Source organism: Peromyscus leucopus, chromosome 22 (assembly GCF_004664715.2).
Source record: "Peromyscus leucopus breed LL Stock chromosome 22, UCI_PerLeu_2.1, whole genome shotgun sequence".
NCBI classification, from domain to species: domain Eukaryota; kingdom Metazoa; phylum Chordata; class Mammalia; order Rodentia; family Cricetidae; genus Peromyscus; species Peromyscus leucopus.
Genome location: NC_051081.1, coordinates 29814855 through 29839273, shown reverse-complemented (window position 1 = coordinate 29839273; position 24419 = coordinate 29814855). Strand labels below are relative to the sequence as shown.

The 24419-nt window shown below is 43.0% G+C and overlaps 1 protein-coding gene across 4 annotated transcripts in view; it reads left to right on the top strand.

Annotated features, from left to right (window-relative positions):
• Rasgrp3 (RAS guanyl releasing protein 3) overlaps positions 1 to 21142 on the top strand; it is a 108745-nt gene extending 87603 nt beyond the window's left edge. For all 4 annotated transcript variants that reach the window (XM_028873414.2, XM_028873433.2, XM_028873412.2 and 1 more), the window contains 5 exons: positions 463 to 610; positions 16470 to 16506; positions 16769 to 16894; positions 17208 to 17569; positions 19134 to 21142. In XM_028873414.2, the coding sequence (XP_028729247.1) occupies positions 463 to 610; positions 16470 to 16506; positions 16769 to 16894; positions 17208 to 17569; positions 19134 to 19142 (682 nt within the window). In that variant the 3' untranslated portion in view covers positions 19143 to 21142. The remainder of the gene's footprint in view (positions 1 to 462; positions 611 to 16469; positions 16507 to 16768; positions 16895 to 17207; positions 17570 to 19133) is intronic.
• Positions 21143 to 24419: the final 3277 nt, after the last annotated feature.

Genomic DNA, 24419 nt, shown 5'->3' with positions numbered 1-24419 from the left:
TGCAAAGGTCACTGTGGGGGGGGGGGGTGCAGCCTGCCATGAGTTAAGCTGAATAAAGTTGGGAATGACAGCAGTGATTTCAGCCTTACTGCTGCTAGTCACGGACTAGAAAGCTGTCCTTCCGGAAGCTTGTAGTCAGTAATAAAGATAACTCTTTGAGCCATGTGTATGCACACGTGCACACATGCACACGCTCCCATACACACGCACATGCACACACATGCACATATGCACACGCATGCACGCATATGCACACACACACAGCATCCACTTATTGGAGAAGCCTTTGACTGCTTGATGTGTCTTGTGAGATTCACCCTCCTTTCAGATGCTGAAGAAAAGTGAACATTTCTCATTCGCTTTTGGTCACACAGCTTTGGGAGGCGGTGGGTCCCAGAGTGTGGCGACTACTTACTGATACAGTATTCAAAGATTCTTCCCTTCTGTGACTCTCTCTACCAGGGACGGCCTAATTAGCAAAGACGAAATGATGGCTTATTTCCTGAGAGCTAAATCCCAGCTACACTGCAAAATGGGACCGGGATTTATCCACAATTTTCAGGAGATGAACTATCTCAAGCCGACCTTCTGTGAACACTGTGCGGGATTTGTAAGTCAGCTTTTCATTTCTCTCTCTCTCTCTCTCTCTCTCTCTCTCTCTCTCTCTCTCTCTCTTTTCAGTGCCTTGGAAAGGTAGGGAATAGGATCCATTTTTCTTTTTTGCCTCAGAAGTAAAATGTGTGGTGATTCCCTGAAATCAAAGCCAAACTTCGATCTGTTGGGTTTAGCTGTGCTTGGGAGCACCCCAAACCAAGACAGGGAGGGTTGCTGAGCCCCGTGAGGTTGGGAGAGAGCTTGTACTCCTAACGCCTGCCAAGGGAAGTATCAGCGTCGAGAACTCTGGCATTCATCACCACCCTTGGTGATGGCTGTTATAAAGAGGAGCATTTATCTTAGCCAGTTCCTTATAGCACTCGTTTAACATGATATTAGTCACTACATCCATCATGGCATGGCTCGATACTTCCCAACTCAAAGAGGGAAAAAAAAAAACCCTCTTTGGGGATAAGGCAGTCATGATAATAAATAACATTTACTTAATGCCTGACAGTAACAAAGTCCCTGCACAGTGACGTCAGGTATCCCCACAGCATGCCTTTGAGGTAGGCATTTTCTCTGCATTCGGCTGATGAAGATGGAGAGGCGCACAATGGCTAATCCCTCCAGGATTGCCAAGTCCTAATCAAAAGAGCATGGCCTCAAACATGGGTGCTCTGAGTGTGAGCCCTAGGCTCAGCCTTCACCACTGCAGCCTATGAAGCCGCTATACCAGTAGTTCTCAACCTGTGGGTCGTGACCCTTTGGGGGGGGGCAGGGTGGTGGTGGTGTGATGATGATGATGACCTTTTCACAGGGATTGAAGATCAGATACCCTGCACATCAGATATTTACATTTTGGTTCACAACAGCAGCAACATTACAGTTATGAAGTAGCAACGGAAATCATTTTTTCTTGGGGGGGGGGTCACCACAACTTAAGGAGCTGTATTAAAGGTCACAGCATTAGGAAGGGTGAGAACCATTGCCGTATACCCAATCTGGGTAATGGGGCCAGTTTTTGGCCCTCTCCTTACCAGATTCTTGGGCTCTGATTATCTTCCAGTTGATACTCAAGGAAAAGAAAATGAGAAATTTCAAGTGAAGGTGGCCCAGCACCTAGGTATGACAACTGCCAGAGCTTAACTTGCTTTTATTCAGCAGTCACAAGGGTACACCTATCTCTGGGAATGGGTATGGAAGAGGCAACTTCTTTGTTTCTTTCTTTCTTTTTCTTTCTTTCTCTCTCTCTCTCTCTCTCTCTCTCTCTCTTTGTTTTGTTTTTCCAGACAGGGTTTCTCTGTGTAGCTTTGGAGCCTGTCCTGGAACTCGCTCTGTAGCCCAAGCAGGCCTCGAACTCACAGAGATCCTCCTGCCTCTGCCTCCCGAGTGCTGGGATTAAAGGCGTGCGCCACCACCGCCCGGCTGTTTCAGCTTCTACTGTCAAGACGGTTCCAGGTGTTGATGGCAGCCCCCAGACCACCCTAGCCAGCTTGTCTCACCAACCCCAGGGACAGAGAATTTCCTTTTTTTGTTGTTAGTATCTCCACTGGGTGCTTCACCAGACCCCCCTGTTGGACAACAGACGTGTTTCCTTTTTCGTGTGTCTCTTGTTTCTCTATTCTCATGGGGGATTTGGGGAAGTCGATAAACCTGAAAATGCAAGTGAGGCGAGACCATGGGGGCCGCTGCCCTGCAAAATTTGAGCCTTTGAATGAAAAGGTCAGACTGAGTGGACTCCCCAAGGCACGACTGAAAATCAGGATGGTTATTTGGTCTCTGGTGGTGTATGAGGGATTTGAGGTACTTATTCAGTCTCCGAGTGTGAGCTTATGTTACCTCCTCTTTATGTGCGGATGCCTGTTTCCTAGAAGAAGGATGATGGTCACTCTTGGGATTCCACATCTTCCGCCGATTCATCTGAGCACAGGTGCTGAGTACAGGTCCTGCTGCACCCAGTATGAAGCACGAAACTCTGGACCCGGAGTCTGGAACCTTGGCTTTGAACCTCTAACAAAACCTCTAAGTTTTGCCCCCTCTAACTCCATGTCGTGGACCCAAGTTCTTGACTATCCATATGTCTGTTTTTCTATTTGTAAAAAGACAGTCAGTATACTACCCGCCTGTCAAGTTGTTGGGGAAATGAATAATACCAGGCATGCTATGAGTCTGAAAGCACCAAGGGGATGGGGAAAAAAGAAAAAAAAAAAAACATAAAAATTTTTGAAAGTGTTCTCATGGCACTTTTAGAGGTTGCCTGAAATTAGTTCTTTTAGTTTTCATGGTCCTTTTTGTTTTTCAAAATATATTTAATCTCGAGGCAGGCGGATCTTTGTGAGTTCAAGGCCAGGTCTACAGAGTGAGATCCAGGAAAGGCGCAAAGCTACACAGAGAAACCCTGTCTCAAAAAACCAATATATAATATATATTTCATTAGTACAGCTTGACTTGATCTTTGCTGACATAATACCCAGGGGTCCATTGATCTTCATGGGATTTATAAATACAACTCTGAAGATCTATCCTTGAAAGGGATTGTGAGACTGCCAGGAGCCATTTTCCAGTGCCTGGGCCATCTGCTTTTGAAATAGATTCTATTTTAAGGGTAAGGAAGGCAGGGCGTGCATTTCAGAATCAGAGTGCCAGAACTGAAAGCATGTTGGTAATCCCCGTATTTTATAGAAGAAGAAACCGAAGGCTGGAGAAGCGAGGAGAGTTAGTTCCCCAAGGTCACACAAGTCACTGGCAGCTGAGGCACGAACCCCAGGCAGCCCTCCTCATCTCCTAACTTCTTTATATGATAAAGAATGTCAAGTATTGTAGCAGCCCGTGTTCTCGGGTCAGAGGAGCCTGGGAAACGCTCCTGGGACTCACCTAAGCGGGGTTGCCTCCAGCTGTCACTGGCTGGCACACTGACCCAGTGCCTTTTCCTGGCAATGTTCCCTCCTGGCTTCTAAGTGAGCTCAGGAGACCATGTCCTGAAAGGACTCTGGCTTCAGCAGCTCTGCACTGGTGCTAACAATCTACTGCATTTCCATATCAGGGTGCCCTGTCTTTAGGGGTGGGGTGGGGTCTCATTCAATAGTTCAGGATGGCCTTGAACTCAAGACCTTTCTTTCTTAGTCTTCGGAATTCTGGGATTAGATTCAAGCACCACCACACCAGGAAAGATGCCTTCTCCTCCTCCTCCTTCTCCTCCTCTTCTCCTCCTCCTCCTCTTCTTCTTCTTCTTTCCCTTTTTTATTGAAAGTAGATTTTTTTTCCTCACACAACGTCCTCCCTCTGCTCCTCCCATTTCCTCCCCATGTAGCCTCCCATCCACATGCACATTTTTTTATGTCTCTCACTACGAAAAAGAAAAAAAAAAAAACAGACTTCTAAGGGATAATAATAAAATAAACAAAAACTAACACATTGGACAGAACAAGCAAACAGAAGGGAAAAGGCCCATGAAAAGACACAAGAAACAGACATGGATGCAGAGACCCACCTGTTCGAACTCTCAGGAAGCCCATGGAGACTCTAAACTGGAAGCCATCGCCTAGATTCAGAGCACCTGTGCAGGGCCTGTGCATGCTGCCTCAGTCTCCGTGACTTCCTCCCTGTGCTCATCCTGTTGATTTAGAGGGCCTTGTTTTCTCGGTGTCCTCCATCCATCCCCTCAGGCTCTTACACTCTTTCTGCCTCCTCTTAAGCAGGGTTCCCTGAGCCCTGAGGGGAGGGAATGGATGGAGACATCCCATTTAGGGCTGAGTGTTCCAAGGCCTCTTACTCTCTGCATCCTGACTGGCTGTGGGTCTCTGTCTGTGTTCCCATCTGCTGCCGGAGGAAGCGCCTCTGGTGATGGCTGAGCAAGGCACTGGTCTGTATGAGTATAGCAGAATGCCCTTTGGAGTCATTTTATTATTGTTATGACCCTTTAGCAGCATGGTAGCATTTGGTTTTCCCCCAGGTCTCTGGACTATCTAGTCTTAGGTCCTTGGTCACCCAAGTAGTGTTGGGTATGGGTTCCATCTCGTGGAGCGGGCCTCAAGTCAAACCAGATGTTGGTTGGTGACTCCCGTGAGCTGTGTGCCGCCATTGCACTAGCCTGTCTTGCAGGCAGGGCCCCATGGAAGATCAAAGGGTTTGTAGGTGGGTTAGTATTTCCATTTCTCCTCTGGTAGCCTGCAGAGACACTTACTAAAGACTCTAGCGCACAGGGGTGAAGGCTCTATGTAGATACCAGCTCGACTTCTCTATGTTCAGTGTGTTAAGTGGGTGTTGTCTTCAGCAATAAGACCTTCCATCAGTTTGTGGAGAGCAACCTTCAGTCTCGGCGATGGCCTGGGTTGTGTGGGGGTTCCCATGGGACCCCTTTGGCCAGAAGCTCAATTAGATGTAACTCATTCCTGATACAGGGAGCTTCCTTTGGTGACCAGAGATGTCCAGTTGGGACTGTGTCTCCCTCATTATTCGGAGATTTTATTTAGACCAATTTCATATGTGTATGTATGTTAGGAGGCTTCCATTCTACCCCTCAAATGGCCCTTAATTTTACCTGACTCTCTTTATGTGAATTCTCTCCCTTCTCCCCACTTTCTCCTCCACTTGATTTTCCCCTTCCACCACCCCCAATCCGTCCATAATTATTTATTCTATTCTATTAGGGAGGTCTATCTGTCCCCACTCATCCCCTACTTTGTACTTAACCTCTGTGGGTCTATGGATTGTAACATGGTTATCATTGAATTAACAGCTCGTATCCACATATAAGAGAACACAGACCGTATTTGTCTTTCTGGATCTGGGTTACTTCACTTGGGATGATTTTTTTTTTTTTTTCTAGTTCCATTCATTTACCTGTGAATTTCATTTTTTTAAAAAATTGCTCCTTCGTAAATCTCCTTCTGGTCCTCTCCAGAAATATGGACCACACAGAAAGGACCCAGAAGCAGGGGTGAGAATGTCATCACTCTTAAAGTTTTTCAGGTTAGGACTTGCAAGTTATTTGTTTCCCGGATCGTTATCTTCACCACCTCCTCTATGACAGAAGCCAGCTAGATGATTTTTAAAGCTTCCCGGGCTCTTGAGAAGGTGTAACTAACCTGACCGCCCACTTCCCTTTTCTGCCCTCTCCGGTCTTCTGTGGTATTCTACCCTGAGCCAACCTGCCAGTCTGTGGTAAAGAAATGGTAAAGAAGTCTTTCCTATCCAGAGGCAAACTACGGCCCTGCCAGAAGGCATTTGCATCTTAATGTGTTCTGAAAGATCTTGGGACTGTGAGGGATCAAAGGAATCTCTGGGGTCCCCTGCTGGAATTTCCTTGTCTGCAGGAGAGAAAGAGGCAGCTACCTTCATGTCCTTATGTCCTTATGTCATTCTTCACTGGCAACTACATTTCCTATCAGGGCCAGATGACCAGACTCAGGGGGCTTGTTTGGCATGACGCATTGTGAACAGTGTTCTACTGGCCTCGGGAGGCCATCGACCCAGCAACAAGCACCTAGCCCAACCCATTAACAAGGTCTCGAGTTTTCTCAGCTTCAGCTGAGCCTAGTATTGTATGTGCTGGTGTCCCTGCTGCCCCTGGGCAAATGGCATGAGAAGGTAGAAAGAAGGACAGGGCAAGGGGCACCTTCCTCACCATGTTAAGAACTACGAGGAAGGCAAAGCCCCCAGAACCTCGGGCCCAGGAGCCCCACCAAGCTAGGCTTAGCCCCCTGACCTCAAGATGCCAATTAGACAAATAACAGGCAATTCGATGTGGTCCCATTGAGAAGGAGAACCAATTGAAGAGGCACAGTAAGGCTCCATCACGTCTCCCTTCCGAGTGCTGACACTTCCGGTTTAGGCATAAGTAGAGCAAGACTTATACATGACCAAGCTGTCCTTGTTGAAGTGTGGCTTGGCCCAATTCTGAACCATCGTTGTCTCGGCTCCAGTCTATTGGAGTAATTATTTTGGCCACTGCACGTAGTTTAAAGGATATTTATTTAATGGCATAACTCACAAATTAAGTAATGGGTAGGTCGCAGGGTCTGGGGAAGGTGTAACACAGTCCAGCAGTGTTCTCCGGAGCTCTGCACAGTCCACCTTCACCGTTCAGCGTCCCGGCACAGAGAGCGCACAGAGAGAGCGCTGGCCCATCCAGCTCTCGGGTCTCCAGGCGCCTCCCCTGGCCCCCCCTATTAGGCATGACAGTTGCCAGAGTCTCAATGGGGGTTGGAACTTCCAGATCCAAGCTGGAATGGCTACCCACTACATCTCCCCCTTTTTGTCTAAATAAGAAGGTTCTAAACTAATACAAGACTATATAGAAAGGAATGGTTATCAAATATTGTCCAGAAATAATGAGGGATAATGACCTAGATAAGATGTAACTACAACCAATGCAAACAATATCAAGCAAGAAACACATACTAAAGTCCAGAGAAGTACAGAGCATAGGTAAACGGCATGTTATAAAGATCATTCAAAGGTGTCCTATCCTAAAGAACCTGAATCTAATACTTAATATGTTCTATCTAAGATATTATATATACTAAGTTGTAACTGTAACTGCTAGTCTTCAATCCCATCAAAGACCTGAGAAGGAACATAATGGTACCTGAGAAATGGTAGATGGATGCAAGCAATTTCGGGAATCTTGCAAGAGTAGACCAAGACAGCTGGCAGCCTGGACAGTCACCTAATGTTTCTCAGCATTGTTGGTGCATTCAAATTGGCTACAGGCCTGGAGTATCTGACAGACCATTTTCAGAAGCAGGATTTCTGAAAGACCATCTTACCCTGTCTTGGCAGAGTACAGTGGTCGCTTTCCTTGTGTCCTGCTTGTCCAGAAAGGACAGCATTGCATTTGTACTGTCAGCCATCAAGGCAAGGGCAGTTCTTTGCCCAGTAGGCCATTTTGTGCCAAAAAGACAAACTTCCAAATGGAAATGTCTTAGAAGCCCAACATTCTCTTGGGATCAATTGGTGCAGCCAGGAGCAATTGTGTCTCACGTCAACAGAATTCTAAGTTATTTAAATGCCATATTCTCTAGGTCTATGAAGTGTTTGAAGATTACCTGCCCATCTGACCTATGTATCTGTAAATCTGGATAACCTAACTAACGTAACTATAGAGATGACAGGCATAGGCGACTATAAATCTATAAATCTTATCTACCGAAATAACCTAAGGACTAAGGCTTCACGTAAATAAGGTAAACAGTCTATAAGCAAATGTATGGTGAAGAACGATGACTTCAAAATTGTGACAATACACAAGATATTTATAACAGAGGTAGGAATATATAGTGCGATATGCAATATGACAATAATCTTAAATATATATCAATATACCGAATATCCTAAACAGAAGTAGAACATATATAAAAGTATGACAGATAGAAATTTACATTTGTATCAATATAAAAATGTTTCAAATATAGTTCTGTATTTGTATCAATATACAAATTATCTTAAACAGGAGTATAGAAATAGTTTACATTTGTATCAACATATAAGAATCTATAACAGTACAAATTACAGTGCAAATTATCTAAGGTTGCTATTTTACTAAGTTTGTTTACTAGTATATACAATGTTTTACCATCATATCTTATACCTATCCGTTCCATTTCTTCTCCCCCCCTTTTTTTTTACAATACTGAGTCTAATATTTTCTTCCACCCCCAACCCTATAACCGTCATCCATAACCCTGAGAATTATGAAACCTAAGGGAGAAGGGGCATCATTTTCTTAGAATTGCTTCCTGCTGTTTAGGGGGTGATGTTATCTCTATTGGGTACTGTGAGAAAGCTCAGATAGTTAAATCTCAGTTAGACTAACTATAGGTTCTGCAGCAAGTTTTAGAGTAATGGGTAAGATTGTCTGAAATTCTGGCAAGAAGTGTAGTATGATGATGATTACCATGGCATCATTCTGGATTGGGTAGAGTTGTTGTTGTTGGGGCCCCATCTTCCTTCTGGAGACTTCTGAGATTGCTATTGGAAAAACTTATTTGTTATCAAAAATGGGAGGTTTGAATTTAAAGAGGACATAGCATGTAAGAAAGGATTCTGAGAATCAAGAGTAAGCATGGAGAGAATTAGAATTTAGAAGACAATGATCCCTTTTTATTGGTTTCCTTCTGTCTCACACCAGAGGGCTCTTCTGATACGGGACTGAAGAATCTCTCAAACTTTTCTTTTAGCAATATGCTTGGGTTTAGAGAAGGAGTGAGCCAATTCCATCTCCAAAGCCAGCTTGGATATAATTGAATCTGAACCACAACTTTTCTAGATTGATAGAGAGAAAGATGTTAGACAGTGAGATTTTACCATGTGTAGATTGGTACCAATAGATTCTTCCTTTCTGCTGTAAACATCCGGATATCCAAGGCCTTATGAGTTTTGGAAGATGGGTATTTCCATTATCCTGGAAAGACAAAAACAGACCCTACCCCACCCTTTGATTGTTAAATTTTTCTTACAACTTGTAGAGATGTCACATTGGTGGATGATCTTTTACTTCTCTTCATCAAGGGGTTTTTCCTGTTCGAATCGAATTTTTATTAATTTTGTTGGTATCCATAGCTTTTCTTCTCCTGCAGAAATAAAGGCAAAACCCCTTCCCCAACGTAGAACATATCCAGGTTTTCATTCTGAGGTCAGCACATCCTTGAAATAAACTGGTTGGTTTAGCTCAGGAGTTTTGTCTGTCGTCCAATGTCTCTCCGCAGCTGTTGTTCCTTTCTCATTAGCATTGAGAAAATTCAAGGTTAATAAAGCACTATGCAGTCTATTTCTAGGAGTCATTGTTACCTGTTGCTGTTTATTTAGCATATCCTTTGAAGTTCGATTGGATCTCTCTATGACTGTTTGGCCTGTGGGATTGTGTGGTATACCTGTAACGTGCTTTATATTGTAATAAGCAAAGAACTGTCTCATTTTATTGGAGACATATGCTGGGGCATTGTCTGTCTTAATTTGTACAGGTATTCCCATGATGGCCATAACTTCTAATAGGTGTGTAATCACAGAATCAGCCTTTTCAGAATTCATAGGAGTTGCCCATTGAAATCCTGAATAGGTGTCAATGGTATGATGTACATACTTTAATTTTCCAAATTCTGCAAAATGAAACACATCCATCTGCCAAATTTCATTTCTTTGTATACATACCTTTTGGATTACTCCCTGCAGGTAATGGAGTTTGGTTATAGATGGAACAAGTAGGACATTTTTTCACAATATACTTAGCCTGTTGCCAAGTGATGGAGAAATCCTTCTTCAAACCTTTGCTATTTACATGGTGTTTCTTATAACATTCTGAAGCTTCTAGCACATTACCTATTAGTAACTGATCAATCTCATCATTACCTTGTGCTAAAGGTCCTGGCAGACCTGTATGGGATCTGATATGTGTTATATATATAGGATGTTCCCCTTTTCTGATGATTTCCTGCAATTGTATGAATAATGAAGTTAATTCTGTATTATCAGGAATAAATTCAGCAATTTCAATATGTAAAACAACTCTCTCTGCATATTGAGAGTCAGTGACTATATTGAGGGGTTCTGTGAAGTCCATCAGTACCATAAGAATGACATACAGTTCTGCCTTTTGTACAGAGCTATATGGACTTTGCACCACTTTACTTAAGTCTCCTGATTTATATCCTGCTTTCCCTGATTTATTTGCATCAGTATAGAATGTGAAGACTCCAGAAATTGGCTTTTGTCATACAATGTGAGGAAGGACCCATTCAGTCTTCTTTATGAATTCTATTCTCTTGCTTTTGGGATAGTGGTTGTTAATCTCTCCCAAAAAGTTACTGCAGGCTCTCTGCCAGTATTCATTATCTTTCCATAGTGATGAAATTTCCTCATTAGTTAATGGTACTACAATTTCTGCTGGGTCCATTCCTGTCAACTGGCGAAGTCTTAATTTACCTTTTGAATCAAATCAGAGATCTTTTCTATATAAGTCTTTAATTTCTTATTTTGTTTACGTGGTAGGAATATCCATTCCAATATAATATCTTCCCTCTGCATCAAAATACCTGTTGGGGAATGTCTGGAGGGGAATATGACAAGAATGCATTTAAGTTCTGGATCCACACGATCCACATGTGCTTCTCGAATTGTCTTTTCTACTAGACCCAATTCCTTCTCAGCTTCGGCTGATAATTCTCTTGGACTATTTAATTCTTTGTCCCCTTCTAGAGTATTAGCCAAATTTTGTAGTCCATCTTTGGGTATTCCCATGATACCCAGTAAGTTGGAAATGCTTCCTAATAACTTTTGAAAATCATTAAGAGTCTTCAATCTATCTCTTCTTAGTTGTACCTTTTGGGGTCTAATTTTTTGTAGCTCTATCTTATATCCTAAGTAATTAATAGAATCTCCTCTTTGTATTTTTTCAGGAGCAATTTGCAGTCCCCAGTGAGGCAAAACTTTTTTTACTTCTTCAAACATGCTTTCTAATGTATCTAACTTTGGATCAGCTAATAGGATATCATCCATATAGTGATAAATTATGGATTGTGGAAACTTTACACAAATTATCTCTAATGGTTTCTGCACAAAGGATTGACACAAAGTAGGGCTGTTTAACATTCCCTGTGGAAGGACCTTCCATTGATATCTCTTGACTGGCTGAGAATTATTGTAATTAGGTACTGTGAAGGCAAATTTTTCTCTATCATTTTCCTGTAAGGGTATGGTAAATAAAGTCTTTTAAGTCAATAACTATTATAGGCCATTCTTTTGGTAGCATAGAGGGCAAGGGCATCCCAGTATGTAGGGAGCCCATTGGCTGAATTACTTTATTAATAGCTCTCAGATCTGTCAGCATTCTCCAATTACCAGATTTTTTTTAATAACAAATACAGGAGAATTCCAAGGGCTGGTAGATTCTTCAATGTGTTGAGCATTTAACTGCTCTTGAACCAGCTGTTCTAAAGCTTGTAGCTTCTCTTTTGTCAAAGACCATTGTCCAACCCAGACAGGTTTATTAGTTAGCCATTTTATAGGTAAGGCAGTTGGTACTTCTGAGAGTTCAACAACAGTCGTGCTCTGTTTGTGAACAGCCTGAATGGTTGGTGACTGATTTTTATAGCATGTTATGATATTATTCCTAGAAACATGCATTGGTCTGTATTCCTTTTCTGAAAGTGTAGGAATTTTAATCTGGGTATTCCACTGTTGTAACAGATCTCGGCCCCAAAGATTTACTGCTACATTTGCTACATATGGCTTCAGACTTCCTCTCTGTCCTTCTGGCCCTATGCATTCAACCCATCTCGAACTCTGTTTTATCTGAGATAGTGTGCCAATCCCTAACAGTTGGACATCTACTTCTTGAAGAGGCCAATTCGGATGCCATGATTTTGGTGTAATTATAGTCACATCTGTACCTATGTCTACCAGGCCCTCCAGAACCAGGCCATTAATTTGAATTCTAAGCTTTGGTCTTTGTTCATTTATGGAAGTCTGCCAAAATATTTGTTTTATAGTGTTCTTTGTAAACTGTGATCCATCTATCAAAGCTGTTTTATCATCCATTGCAGTATCGGTTTTTATATTAGGCATTGGTTTATTCAGTTGTCCTGGAGAGGAATTTCTTCCACAGTGGCTGGGAATGTTCTTACTACGTTTGGTTTGGGGACCTGCAAGAGGCCCCCTGAGGCATTTCCCGCCAGTAAAGGGTTGCCTTGTATATCTATTTTTGATCTGCACTCACTGGTCCAATGTCGGCCTTTGCCACATCTTCTACATAATCCAGGAGGTGGTTGGGGTCTCCTGTTTAGGATATTCCTAGAAGGAGTATTGCTTCTAGGAGTACCCCATGTACAGTTTTTACTTATATGACCTGGTGTGCCACACTTAAAACATTTGGTAACACGGGGCCTTCTTTTACCTCTGGGATTTGTCTCTCCTATCCAAGCCTCATTACTGTAGTTAAGAGACTGAACACCATTAGTATATTGAATCCATTCTTCCAAAGGAGCTGATCTGATCTTTAATGGTGTAAGTATTCTTCTGCATTCTGCATTAGCATTGTCGAACGCCAAGGACTCAGTTAATACTTTTCTTAATTCTTTGTCTGACACAGCTCTTGTTATAGCTGTGTTCAGTCTTTGTAAAAAATCACTGAAGGGTTCGTGCGGTCCCTGAAATATCTTTGTGTATACCTCAGTTGGTTTTCCAGGTTCTGGAATTTTTTCCCAAGCATTTAGAGCTGCTGTACGGCATAGGGATATTGTATGCTCATCATAAGTGGCTTGTATATTCCTATCAGCGAAACATCCCTCACCAAGTATTTGATCTTGGAGATCACAAAACCTCTGATTTTACCTTGTTGTTCTAAATTTTTTGCCTCTTCTCTCAACCAGCTTTTCCACTGTAACTGCTGGCTATATTCTAGAACAGCTGAAATTAACTGATGCCAGTCATCTGGAATGATTCTATGTGAGGTAGACCACGAATTTAACATCTGTCTTACATATGTGGAATGTATCCCATACGTAACTACTGCTTCCTTTATATTTTTAAAGTCCCTTGTTGAAATTGGTTGTAATGTATATGTCATATATGGCTCAGGGTGTGTGTCATCTGCTGGCTTCTCATGGATGATAACAGGATAAGCCATTGTATGAGAGCCATTTGGAGATGTTACAGCCTCTATGGTCTTGACCTTCTGCTTATTAGTTCCCTTGTCATGTTTACTGAGAGTTTCTTCTAGGGCTTGCAAACGAGCACCTAGGGTCTGTTCTAGGGAGTGAACCTCCTCTCTTGCAAGGGACTCCATATTTTTCATGGAATCATAGAAGTTTTTATGTTCCTCAGAAACACATGATTCCATGGACCTTATCCTATCAATTAACGATAATCTTTCTTCCTTATATACTGTCTGAGTAGCCACAACTTCACTCTGGAGAGTTAGTGTTCTATCCATTAAATATTCATATTTATTATCAATAAAATCAATTTTGGGTACAAGCCTGTTTTGTAAATCCTGATTAGCAGATTCTAGAGAAAGAATCTTTTTCTGTAAGCCTTCATTGCTATCTTTTAAAGCAGATTCCAGAGAGAGAATCCTTTTCTGTAAGCCTTCATTGCTATCTTTTAAAGCCTGTATCAGTCCCAATGACTCATCTTTGTTCTTAAACCAGTGTTTGAACACTGTGTGAATTATTATGATGAATGCCAAAATGGTATAGCCCAGATATGCCTTAGGAATGTCGTATATTTCCAGGAAGATGTCATTCATCATACAGGCAAAAAGGTTTTTAAATTCTTGTGAGGTAATGTTGTCAGCCATATTACATGAATTACTCAAAATTTGTTAGTCAATTTTAAGGTGTAAAATTATCAAGTACCTTTACTTGAAACAGTACGCTTACCTTTCATGGGTTTGGGGGCATGTAGTAGCACTTTTCAGCCAGCAGGTGGCGTTGGTACAGCTCCAAAACAGGGCCTGCTGGCAATCTTGGCTGGAGTTGGAGGGAGATGGCGGAAATGGCGGAGATGGTGGAAATCGGAGCTAGCACTCCTCTGCCTCTTTCGCTGGTCTGGGGCTAAGCTAGGGAACTGAGATCAGACTAGCTGCTCCCTTTTTCGGGACTGGAACTGTGTAGGTGTTCCCTGGTTATATGGAACTTTGCAGGCGGGTTTAGGTACCCGCCAGCTAGGGAGGAGAGGGCAGGAGCCGCCCAGGCCTTTGGAGTTTGCCCCATGTGAGCTCTAGATATTGGAGTAATTATTTTGGCCACAGCACGTAGTTTAAAGGATATTTATTTAATGGCATAACTCACAAATTAAGTAATAGGTAGGTCGCAGGGTCTGGGGAAGGTGTAACGCATTCCAGCGGTGTTCTCCGGAGCTCTGTACAGTCCACCTTCACCGTTCAGCATCCCGGCACAGAGAGCGCACAGAGAGAGCGCTCACCCATCCAGCTCTCGGGTCCCCAGCTGCCTCCCCTCGCCCCACCTCGTAGGCGTGACAGTTGCCAGAGTCTCATTGGGGGTTGGAACTTCCAGATCCAAGCTGGAATGGCTACCCACTACACCAGTCTCTTCTGCAAGGTGGTCTGAGAAGCTGTCAGAGAATTGTGGGAAGGCTCTTGGAGGGAGACAAGCCTCTCCTCTTGCTGGCCCGGGACTTCAACCTTTTCCTTCTCCGGGCATGAGATTGCTGGAAGCTCCGGTTCCTTGGGGACCATTGCTTCCTTCAAAAGCTTGAGGGGAAAAGGGAGGGGAATATGAGTCTCTTTAGACTATCTTCCTTTCTGCCAGGATGTGACACCACAACCAAGACTCTGCCCAGAGTTTGCAGCTTACAAAAACGCCCTCGTTGAACCCGAGGGATTAGTCATGTCAAAGGTCAAAATCACAATTCCAGTTAAAAATCCTAGGCAAAGCTATTTTAGGTGCTAAAACCAGGCACCACCACGTCATTCCACAAAACAGAGTAAGTTTTCCAATAAGTTCAGCGGCAGAAGCTGATTTTATAGACAGAGAAGCCTAAGCCATAGCAGATTGGTCCCTCCCTCTTCATGGAAGGTGGAGGTGGGGGGGCGGGAAACAATAGAAAACAAGCCAGGCTTGAAGGTGCGTGCTTGTAATCTCAATGCTCGTGAGGCTGAGGCAGCAGGATTGAGAGTTCAAGACCAGCCTGGGCCACATAGTGAGAGTCTGTCTAAACAAAAAAGAGAAAGAATTGATAGCATGTGTTTCCTTCACCTTCCTGTTTAAGAGTTAAGGTATAGGTGTTGCTACACACGTGCTGTTCAGTAGCCAAGCAAGGGGCCTTATGTCCTATGTAATCCATGTGCTGGGGGGGTCATGTAATTTGCACACAGCGTGATCAAGCAATCTATGTGCATGCGTGGTGTAGCTATGTCTATGTGCATGCATGGTGCAGCTATGTAAGCCTTATGTGCATGTGCTGGGGGGGGGCAGTGTCCATAAAAAGTGGGCCACAGACGACTCCTCCCCTTCTCCTTCCTCTCTCTCCATGCACAACCTTTCATAGGCCTAAAAAGCACATTCCTCTCTGTTCCTTCTCCTAATAAACTCTTATAGTGGGTATTGTCATACCTCATGGCTTTCCTCACATGGTAAACAGCGCCGCTTAATGAATAACATTGTGCCGCCGCATAAAACTAACAGTAGGCAACAAATTGAAACTGGCCATTTAGGAAGAATTTGGTTGTTGTTTCTCCTGGTTCCTGGGAAGGTCAGATTAAAGTTTAGTTTCAGCATTGTGGGTGATTGTATTCCGATTTTTATTTTGGTGTGTTGGGGTCCTGTGCAGCAGCTAAGTCCTTCGCAAAGCCTTCCCATAACTTTTATTCAGCAATCATTTCCGACTAGCCAACTTCAGGGAAATCATCATGTCCTTGGTTGGCAGAGTTGGAGCCTTCTTGACATCTCCCACCGCCTTGATGCAGACACAATGCCTAAGATCATTTGCCCCCTCTTTGCCTGGTAAAATCCGAATTAGTAAGTGCACGCTGAGGCTGCTTCCTTTCCTGCAGAGGGCGCCAAAAGCAGCCAGGGTCATTAAGAAGAAAGATGGGAAAGACCCACTGGTCAGTTTTCCTCTACATTTGGCTTGAGAGTACTTTGTCACCAAAGTTGAAACAACATGTCAGCTTACTAACTTTCATTTCCCATGCCAGCTACCGTTTGGCTCCGAGAAAGACAAGGGAAGCTCTCACCACAGCTGGAGGGGGCTGGGGGAAGGCTCCTCTCCAACAGGAAAGGGTGTCCAGAGCAGCGACATCCTGTTTGTGAACTGCCAGGCACCAAACTTCCTAGGACTTCCTTCTCTGTGGCTTTGTTTTCTTTCTGGGCTTCTCTTCCCATGCTCTGACGTTCCTTTGTCTTCTGTTTCAGCTCTGGGGCATCATCAAACAAGGCTACAAATGCAAAGGTAATTTGGACATTTGGGGTAGGAAACAAATCTGTCTGATCAAACCATAAACGCTCTTGGCCTCGTGGAGAACTTAGGTCCCTTGGGACAAAGGAAGCTGAAGAGTTAATGTGAGCTGGAAGAAGGCCCCTGAACTTCTCAGAGTCATCCCTGAAATTCCGATGGGGGGAGGGGAAGGGCTAGCAGCTCCTTTGCCACCCTAGAAGCTGGGTCAGACACACATGCGTCACACTCACCTGTGACACCTTTGGGCTCTTTTCAGACTGTGGAGCTAACTGTCACAAGCAGTGCAAAGACCTCCTGGTTCTGGCCTGCAGGAGACTTGCCCGGGCACCCTCCTTGGGCAGCAATCCTGGGTCACTGCCTGGAAGCCCAGCTTTACCCCCAGGTAACGCTCTCTGTGTTCCCCACTGTCACAGTGTCTCTCCACACCTGTCCTTCATCTGTGTTCTGCATCTCCTTAGGGTCTGAGCCATATAAACAGCAAGGATACTTGCTTCCTTAGATGCTAAACCCTTAACTCTGTTTGCTTTTTTGGTGAGCTCACTCACCTGCTCACCTGCTGCTGCTTAGTTGAATTCTAGCCCAAGTCAGTTCCTCTGGGACCTTGCATATCAGATTTCTGGCATCCGTACTAACAGTGATGGTTTGCTACTGAGCAGACGGACATCAAATAATCATGACTCTCCTCTCCCTTCTAGTGCAGGATGAGGTGTTCGAGTTTCCTGGGGTCACTGCTGGACACCGGGACCTGGACAGCAGAGCCATCACACTGGTTACAGGCTCTTCTCGTAAAATCTCCGTGAGGCTACAGCGAGCCACCACTAGTCAAGCTACCCAGACGGAACCTGTGTGGTCAGAGGCTGGCTGGGGAGACTCGGGGTCCCATACGTTCCCCAAAATGAAATCCAAGTTCCATGACAAAGCAGCCAAGGACAAAGGCTTTGCCAAGTGGGAAAACGAGAAGCCCACGGTACAAGCTGGTGTGGAGGTTGTAGACCGAGGCACTGCATTCGAACCTGACCAGGATGAAGGGCAAGATGAAGCCAAACAGGATGGTGAGGTCAGTGTCGCGAAATCATAAGTCGTATCAGAAAGGAGGGGGCTGAGGGTGCTGATACAGGGGCATTGTGGCTCTGGGAAATAAGACTTCATGACTTCAAAAGCACTATGATTGGAAATCAAGTCGTATCCCTTTTAGAGCTACTGCCTAGTCATATGAGCCCTGAACGATGATTTCTTATCCCTTGGATCTGTTTCACCATGCAGAAAACTAAAACAGAATTCTGCAATGTAAGGAGGTCGTGTCTGTAGTGCAGTGATACATTAGGGGCCTGTAACTGTTGCATACATTCAAATACTAATGTACTGCACGTTAGCGTCATTTCCCAAGACAGAGTCAGGGCTCCAACTCAGGGAAGACTTGTAAATAGAGAATTAGATTCTCGCCTGTGCTAAAACAGAGACACGGAATTAGTATCGCAGAAAAAAAGAAGGGTGGGAATCCAAGATGTGAAGGCTCAAAGGTTCTATAAAGCGGGGCTCTTTCACCCAAAAGTCACACATTCAGGTCACCCAAAGTAAACTGGCATGCACATGGAATGTTAGAACATGCTGAAATTATAAGTCGATTCAAGATGGAGATAATTTAATAGTCGGCAGTCCATGGTGTATTAGGAAAGCAGATTTGAGAACATCAACTACTCCTAACCTCTAAAGTAAAGCAATCATTGGGAAATTCAATTCACACTGTATGCATATGTATGTATCTAAATTTTCTCAGTGCTCTTTTGTTATAGCATGGATTTCTGAGACGGAAACACTTGAACGGGAAGCATTTTGAAGGAGGGACTAGTGTTTCCCGCAGTACCCTATGGGAACGCCACTTTTATTGTAAATGAACTCTATGAGAGTAAGACTTTCATGTGCTGAATGGACAGTCTGGGTTTTTTTTTTATGATTTATTTGTTTGTATGTATCTGAGTATGCTCATGGATATGTGTAGGAATATGTGCACCTGTGCCCATGTGCCTGGACGCATGCACTGAGGTCAGAAACAGGTGTTGGATGGCCTCCTCTCTCTCTCAATTTTTTTTTTTTTTAATTCAGGGGTCTATCTCTGAAGCTGGAGGTCACGTTCTCCTCTGCTAGGCTGGAAGTTAGTTAGCTCCAGCAATCCAAGCCTCTTGTCTCTTCCCACCAGCATCTCAGTGCTGCAGTTACAGGGGGTGCCCAGGAGATCCAGCTTGTTTCAGGGGTGCTAAAATCCAAGCTCCGCTTCTCACGATTGCACAGCAAGGACTTTGAAACATTGACCCATCTCTCTGATACCTGTTACTCTTTATTCTTGTTTCTGTTTTTAAAGTTATTTTGTGGTATGGAGTCACACTAGGTTGCATGAGGCTAGCCTCCAACTTCTGGGCTCTGGTTCTCAAGGCACAGGTCAGACCTGGCTGGCTCTTTGATCTTTTAGTCGCCCCCCATCCCCGGCCCCCAGATATGGAAACTATGAGGCACTGGTCATTTGAGGTCTTCCCTGACCTTCCTCTGGAAAACAGCTTTCTAGGAACACTCTGCTTTTATTAAATGAGACCCAACTGTGCAACAGGTTCCGGTGTGTCTTGCAGGATGGCTGAGATCAAGCTGGGGGAACTGAAGGCCCACGTGTCAGCTTTGGGGAGAGAGAAGAAAAGCTCCACAAAGTACTCCCGGCTCTGGAAGGGATCTGAAAAAGACATCTGCACATGCTCACAGCCTCACGCCAACCTGGGATCTCCATGACCAGACAGAGGATTTACTCCAACTCTGAACTATTTATTTCCCACACTCTGCCCCTGCAGAGGTGCCACGACCACTGTTATTTATGGACTCAGCAGTTTCTCACATCTTTCTAGAGCCGTTTATACACAGCGGAAGAAGAGCTTTGGCACATGTGGTGATAACCACTCTCTAAATTCAAAACTTGGTTCTTTTGGACAATATTTTTTTTTTTATAAATTGTGGTGTGTGTGTGTGTGTGTGTGTGTAAGGGTGTCTCATAAGGACCTGAGTGTAAACTCCTTTTGTGTGCCTTTTAAATGGGACCAGGAATTGAAGTTTTGTTGACAAAGGTGTTCTTCAGACTCAGGAAGGCAGTGATTCCTCTGATGATAATTAGCTGTGAGAAATGTTTCTAGCATTCTACCACACAGTGGCTGTGGTGTGTCATGCCGTGTGTGTGTGTGTGTGTGTGTGTGTGTGTGTGTGTGTGTGTGTATCACTTAGGTCTCACCAACCCCTCATCACCAAGAGGAATAATAGCCCTCAAGCTTCCCTAATATTCATACTAGCTACAGTGAAAAAAAAATTATATGCCTGGCCACCTAATTGTGTTCCCCAATTTCTGAAGAGTCCCAAAATAGAATATTAATTAAGAAATCAAATCAAGTTCCGAGGGATAAAATTTAGTAGAAAAAAATTAAAACGAACAAACAAACAAAAAACACCAAATTTCTAGGTGACAAACAGCCAGTTTGGAAAGCCAAAAGTAAGATTAAGATTTTTGTTTTAGATAACTTCTGGATGCAAAAGATAATTTAATTTCGTAATAAATTCTTATCCCCATTGAAGAATATTCACAGAAAGAAAAATCATCATAAACCTCACTATGGATTGATATTCCATTTATGCCTTTAGAGTATTAATACTTTAAATGTCTTCCTTTGGATGTCTATCTTATGAAATAGCGATTCATGATGTGCAGAAACAGAGACAAGGTCAGGCTGCGGTTACACACCACACCTGTATCCCTGCACTTGGGACATGAGGTAGGAGGACCCTCAAGTCTGAGGTCAGCCTAGAAAACTTAGCAAGATTCTAAGAAAACTAACAATAAGGTGACAGATGGTCCCTCTGTCATGGAGGGGACCATCTGATGCCAAATGACCAGTCAGATCTTTCACAGTTGAGGGCTAACATGTATGCATCCCATGTAAAACCAATTGTGTTTTCACTTGGGAAACTCACTGGTGGTTCTGTTCTGGTCCTTAGAAACTGAGAGCAGGAGAACATGAAGGGTGAGTGGTTTCAGGGTCTTCAGTGGCCGTGTGGGTGCTGGGAATTGAACCCAGGTCCTCTGGAAAAAGCAGTCAGTGCTCTTAACCACTAAGCCATCTCTCCAGCCCCAGTGTCTTAAAACTTTGGTGGAGCTGATGTAATCTGCCCCGAAGGTTCTGGAATGGGAAAGGATTCAGACTGGGAATACTGAAGAGTAAGTTAAGCCAATTAATTGAGGAACTGAGATTAAGCTAGAGACATACTCACTTAACAGTGTCAAGCACCTCAGAGGACAGTAGTGTTGGATCTATGTATATAAACTATGTTATTATTCACAAATACAGCTAAATATATGTTAACAAATTAAAAACAGAAAATGGTAACAAGTATAAGAAACCCTTCTGAAAAAAAAAATCAAAAAGAAACCTGTTAAGGAATGTTGGACTTTTTATATTTCTTTTCGATGGAGTTATTTCACTTGCCATTTGACTTAGATATTTATGAGTTTTTATACACAGAAGGAATTTTGTATTTCCAGTCTTCCCATGATAAGGAATCAAAATGTAGCGTCAATGAAAAATAAACATTAAAAGAAATACAATGTGTATTGTATGCATGTATATAGCATGTGTATGTCAGTGCATTATGCACACACAATTGTTATTATCCCACTGAAGAGGAATTTTAGTCCATAAAGAAGCTGCTTCACAATTTTGATTACACCCTTGACAGAACCAATGGTGACCTCAATGGTGACTTCATCAATTTTCCAGAGTCAATAAAATAAAATAGACAAGCCCATGGCAAAGCAAAACAGAACAATTTCGCTTCCTCAAGACCTCATTTTGTAGTAGATAGATTTTCTTCTTTAAGAAAAGTCTTATATGTATGGATGTTTTACCTACATGTATGCAAGTGTACCACTTACATGCAGTGACCTCAGAGGCCAGAAGAGGGCGCTGGATCCCCCGGAACTGGAGTTAGCGCTGTTAGCTGCCATGGAGGTACTGGGAATTGAACCTAGTTCCTCTGGAAGAACCACCAGTGCTCTTAACCCCTGCGTCATCTCTCCAGCTTCACTTTTATTTTCTTGGAGGGGGCGTCATACAATGGGTAACTAGGGAGATAGAGTCTCACTGTGTAGTCAAGGATGGCCTCTGATATCCTAGGTAGTCCAGGCTGGCCACACACTTGAAGAGTACTGTACAGTACCCTGTCGCTATTACCTTTAAAGGCAAAGGCGAGTCTTCACAGTGAATTAGGTAGATCAGGGCATAGCAGCTAGTTTCATTGATTCTTCATTGATCTGCTTAATTCAGCGCAGCTGCAACTGGCGTTGAAGCCTTTTGTTGACAGTCTGCCTCCTCAGCAATGTCCCCAGACTTCCACAGTAACAGCCTTTGGAATGTCTAAGAGCTATTGGAAAATGATGATGGCAAGCTCCTGGGGTATGAGCACCCAACTGTTAACTGGTGACAGAAAGCGCTTAAGTTCCTCGAAGAATCACAGTATGTTCGTCAAAACTAATGACGGCAAGATTCTAGACTGACGGAGATAAAACACAAACTATTTCTAAAGCATACCTTGGAATACAGCTTACACCTGACTTACACTCCTTCTCCACTGTCTGTAGTCACGGGATACAGGACATGTCAGAGCCATCTATGGGAACCTCAGTTTCTTCATGCAAAAAAGACATTTCATCACTTTCAAACTTCAGAGAGCCATTATTTAAAATTTGTGTCAAAAGTTACTGTAAAAAGAAATATCAATGAAAATGCTTCAAGATCATATGATGATTTTTTTTTTCTTGTGTGTGTGTCTAGCACTTGTCTATTCTTCCCGAGGTCAGGATGGAGGAACTGAATGTGTAAAATGTAAATTAGTTTAGAGGGGAAAAAAATCTATATATTGTGCACATATAGATAGGCCAAAACATACATATGCTTAAAAGGCTAAGAGAATTTTGCATTTTACAGTGGATAGGAGGAAAACAGAAATTAGTTTTCAAAATTAAAGTATATGATGCATAGACTAATCACAGGAAACACCTTCCTTTTCAAGACTTCTCAGGAAGTAGGTTTCTTCTGGTTGCACCAGACTGCACCAGGGTAAAAGCAGGGGGCATATGGAGCTCTCAGATGAAAACAGTTCCTGCATCTTGTGCTCTAGTCTCAGTCACATGGGAATTTGTGATCCCTGAGAATGTGTCAGTTCATCTGGAAGAGCACAGGGAAAACATCACTTGGGTATTTCAATAAGAAACTAACCTGAACACTTCCAAAAAATACATTACAAAATCAGGGGGAAAGAGCAGTGGGGGGTGGGGGGTGGAGCTGTTCTGATCAAATATATCCAAATACAGTGTTAGGATCTTTTTTTTTTTTTTTTTTTTTTTTTTAAGTTTCTACTGCACAGTGTGATAATGCAATATGACAAGATTTGACTTTCTTAAAAAAAAAAAAAAAAAAATCAGCCGGGCGGTGGTGGCGCACACCTTTAATCCCAGCACTGGGAGGCAGAGGCAGGTGGATCTTTGTTGAGTTCAAGGCCACCTGGGCTACAGAGTGAGTTCCAGGAAAGGTGCAAAGCTTCACAGAGAAACCCTGTCTCGAAAAACCAAAAAAAAAAAAAAAAAAAAAAAAAAAAAAAAAAAAAATGAGAGAGAGAAAAAAACAAACAAAAACAAAAAAATTTAAAACAAATCTTTAAAAAAAAAAAATAATCACTAGGAACCACAAAGATTGTTCTTTATTTTTGACCTAGTAATTAGGTATCTGGGAATTTATTCTAAAGATGGTGAGGCTGACAACTAGTAGATTGCAATTACATATGGAGGCTCATTGAATCTCTAGTTCCTAGTGATGGGGTTCAAGAACATAGAGGAGTAATGGCCCAAAGTTATATATCAAGTGAGTGATGGAGCAGGGTCCACTGTCACCTACACCCAGAATCCTTGCTCTCATTTCTGACCACTCTTAGCTATACTTGGACGTAAGAGAATTACAAAGAAAACAAGGTTTTACACAAACATGCACACGCACACACAACTTTTTTTTTTTTTTTCTGGAAAGGAAATGGTTGGAAACAGCTCCAAATCCACCAATAAAGGCATGGCTAAATAAAGTGCTATATAAACACAATGCAATAACATTCTTTTTTTAAAAATTCATTTATTTGCATTTTATATACATTAGTATTTTGCCTGCATAAATGTCTGTATGAGGGTGTCGGATCTTCTGGAATTGAAGTTACAGACAGTTGTGAGCTGCCATGTGGGTGCCAGGAACTGAACCTGGGTCCTCTGGAAAAGCAGCCAATGCTCTTAACTGCTGAGCCATCTCTCCAGCCCCCAATCTTACTTTTTTTTTTTTTTTTTTTTAATGAGTGAAAAATTAATACGGGAAAATGTCTGAGATATTGTATGTGTGAACCAAACAGAATCACTAAGCAGTAAAAAAATAAAGAACAGATAAAATATATGTATATATATATATACACATGTGTATATATATGTTAAACATGGTGGTACACACATATTTAGTTCCAGCACTTGGGAAGCAGAGGCAGGCAGATCTCGAGTTCAAGGCCAGCCTGGTCTACAGAGTGCGTTCCAGGACAGCCAGGGCTACACAGAGAAACCCTGTCTTGAAACCACCATTTGTGTATAAATACAGAGAAAAGAATGAATACATTTATTCTCTTCAATGTTTCTTTGAAGGAACACAGACACATGTCCATCAATTGAGATGTCAAAGAGTCAGAGAAACAACAGGCTCTCAGACTCCCCAGGCCTGGGGGCTGCTCTCGCAGGGTGACAGATCCTGGTCACCAGCCTCTACCCAGAGTGGGCACAAGGGCTACACAAACACTGTGAC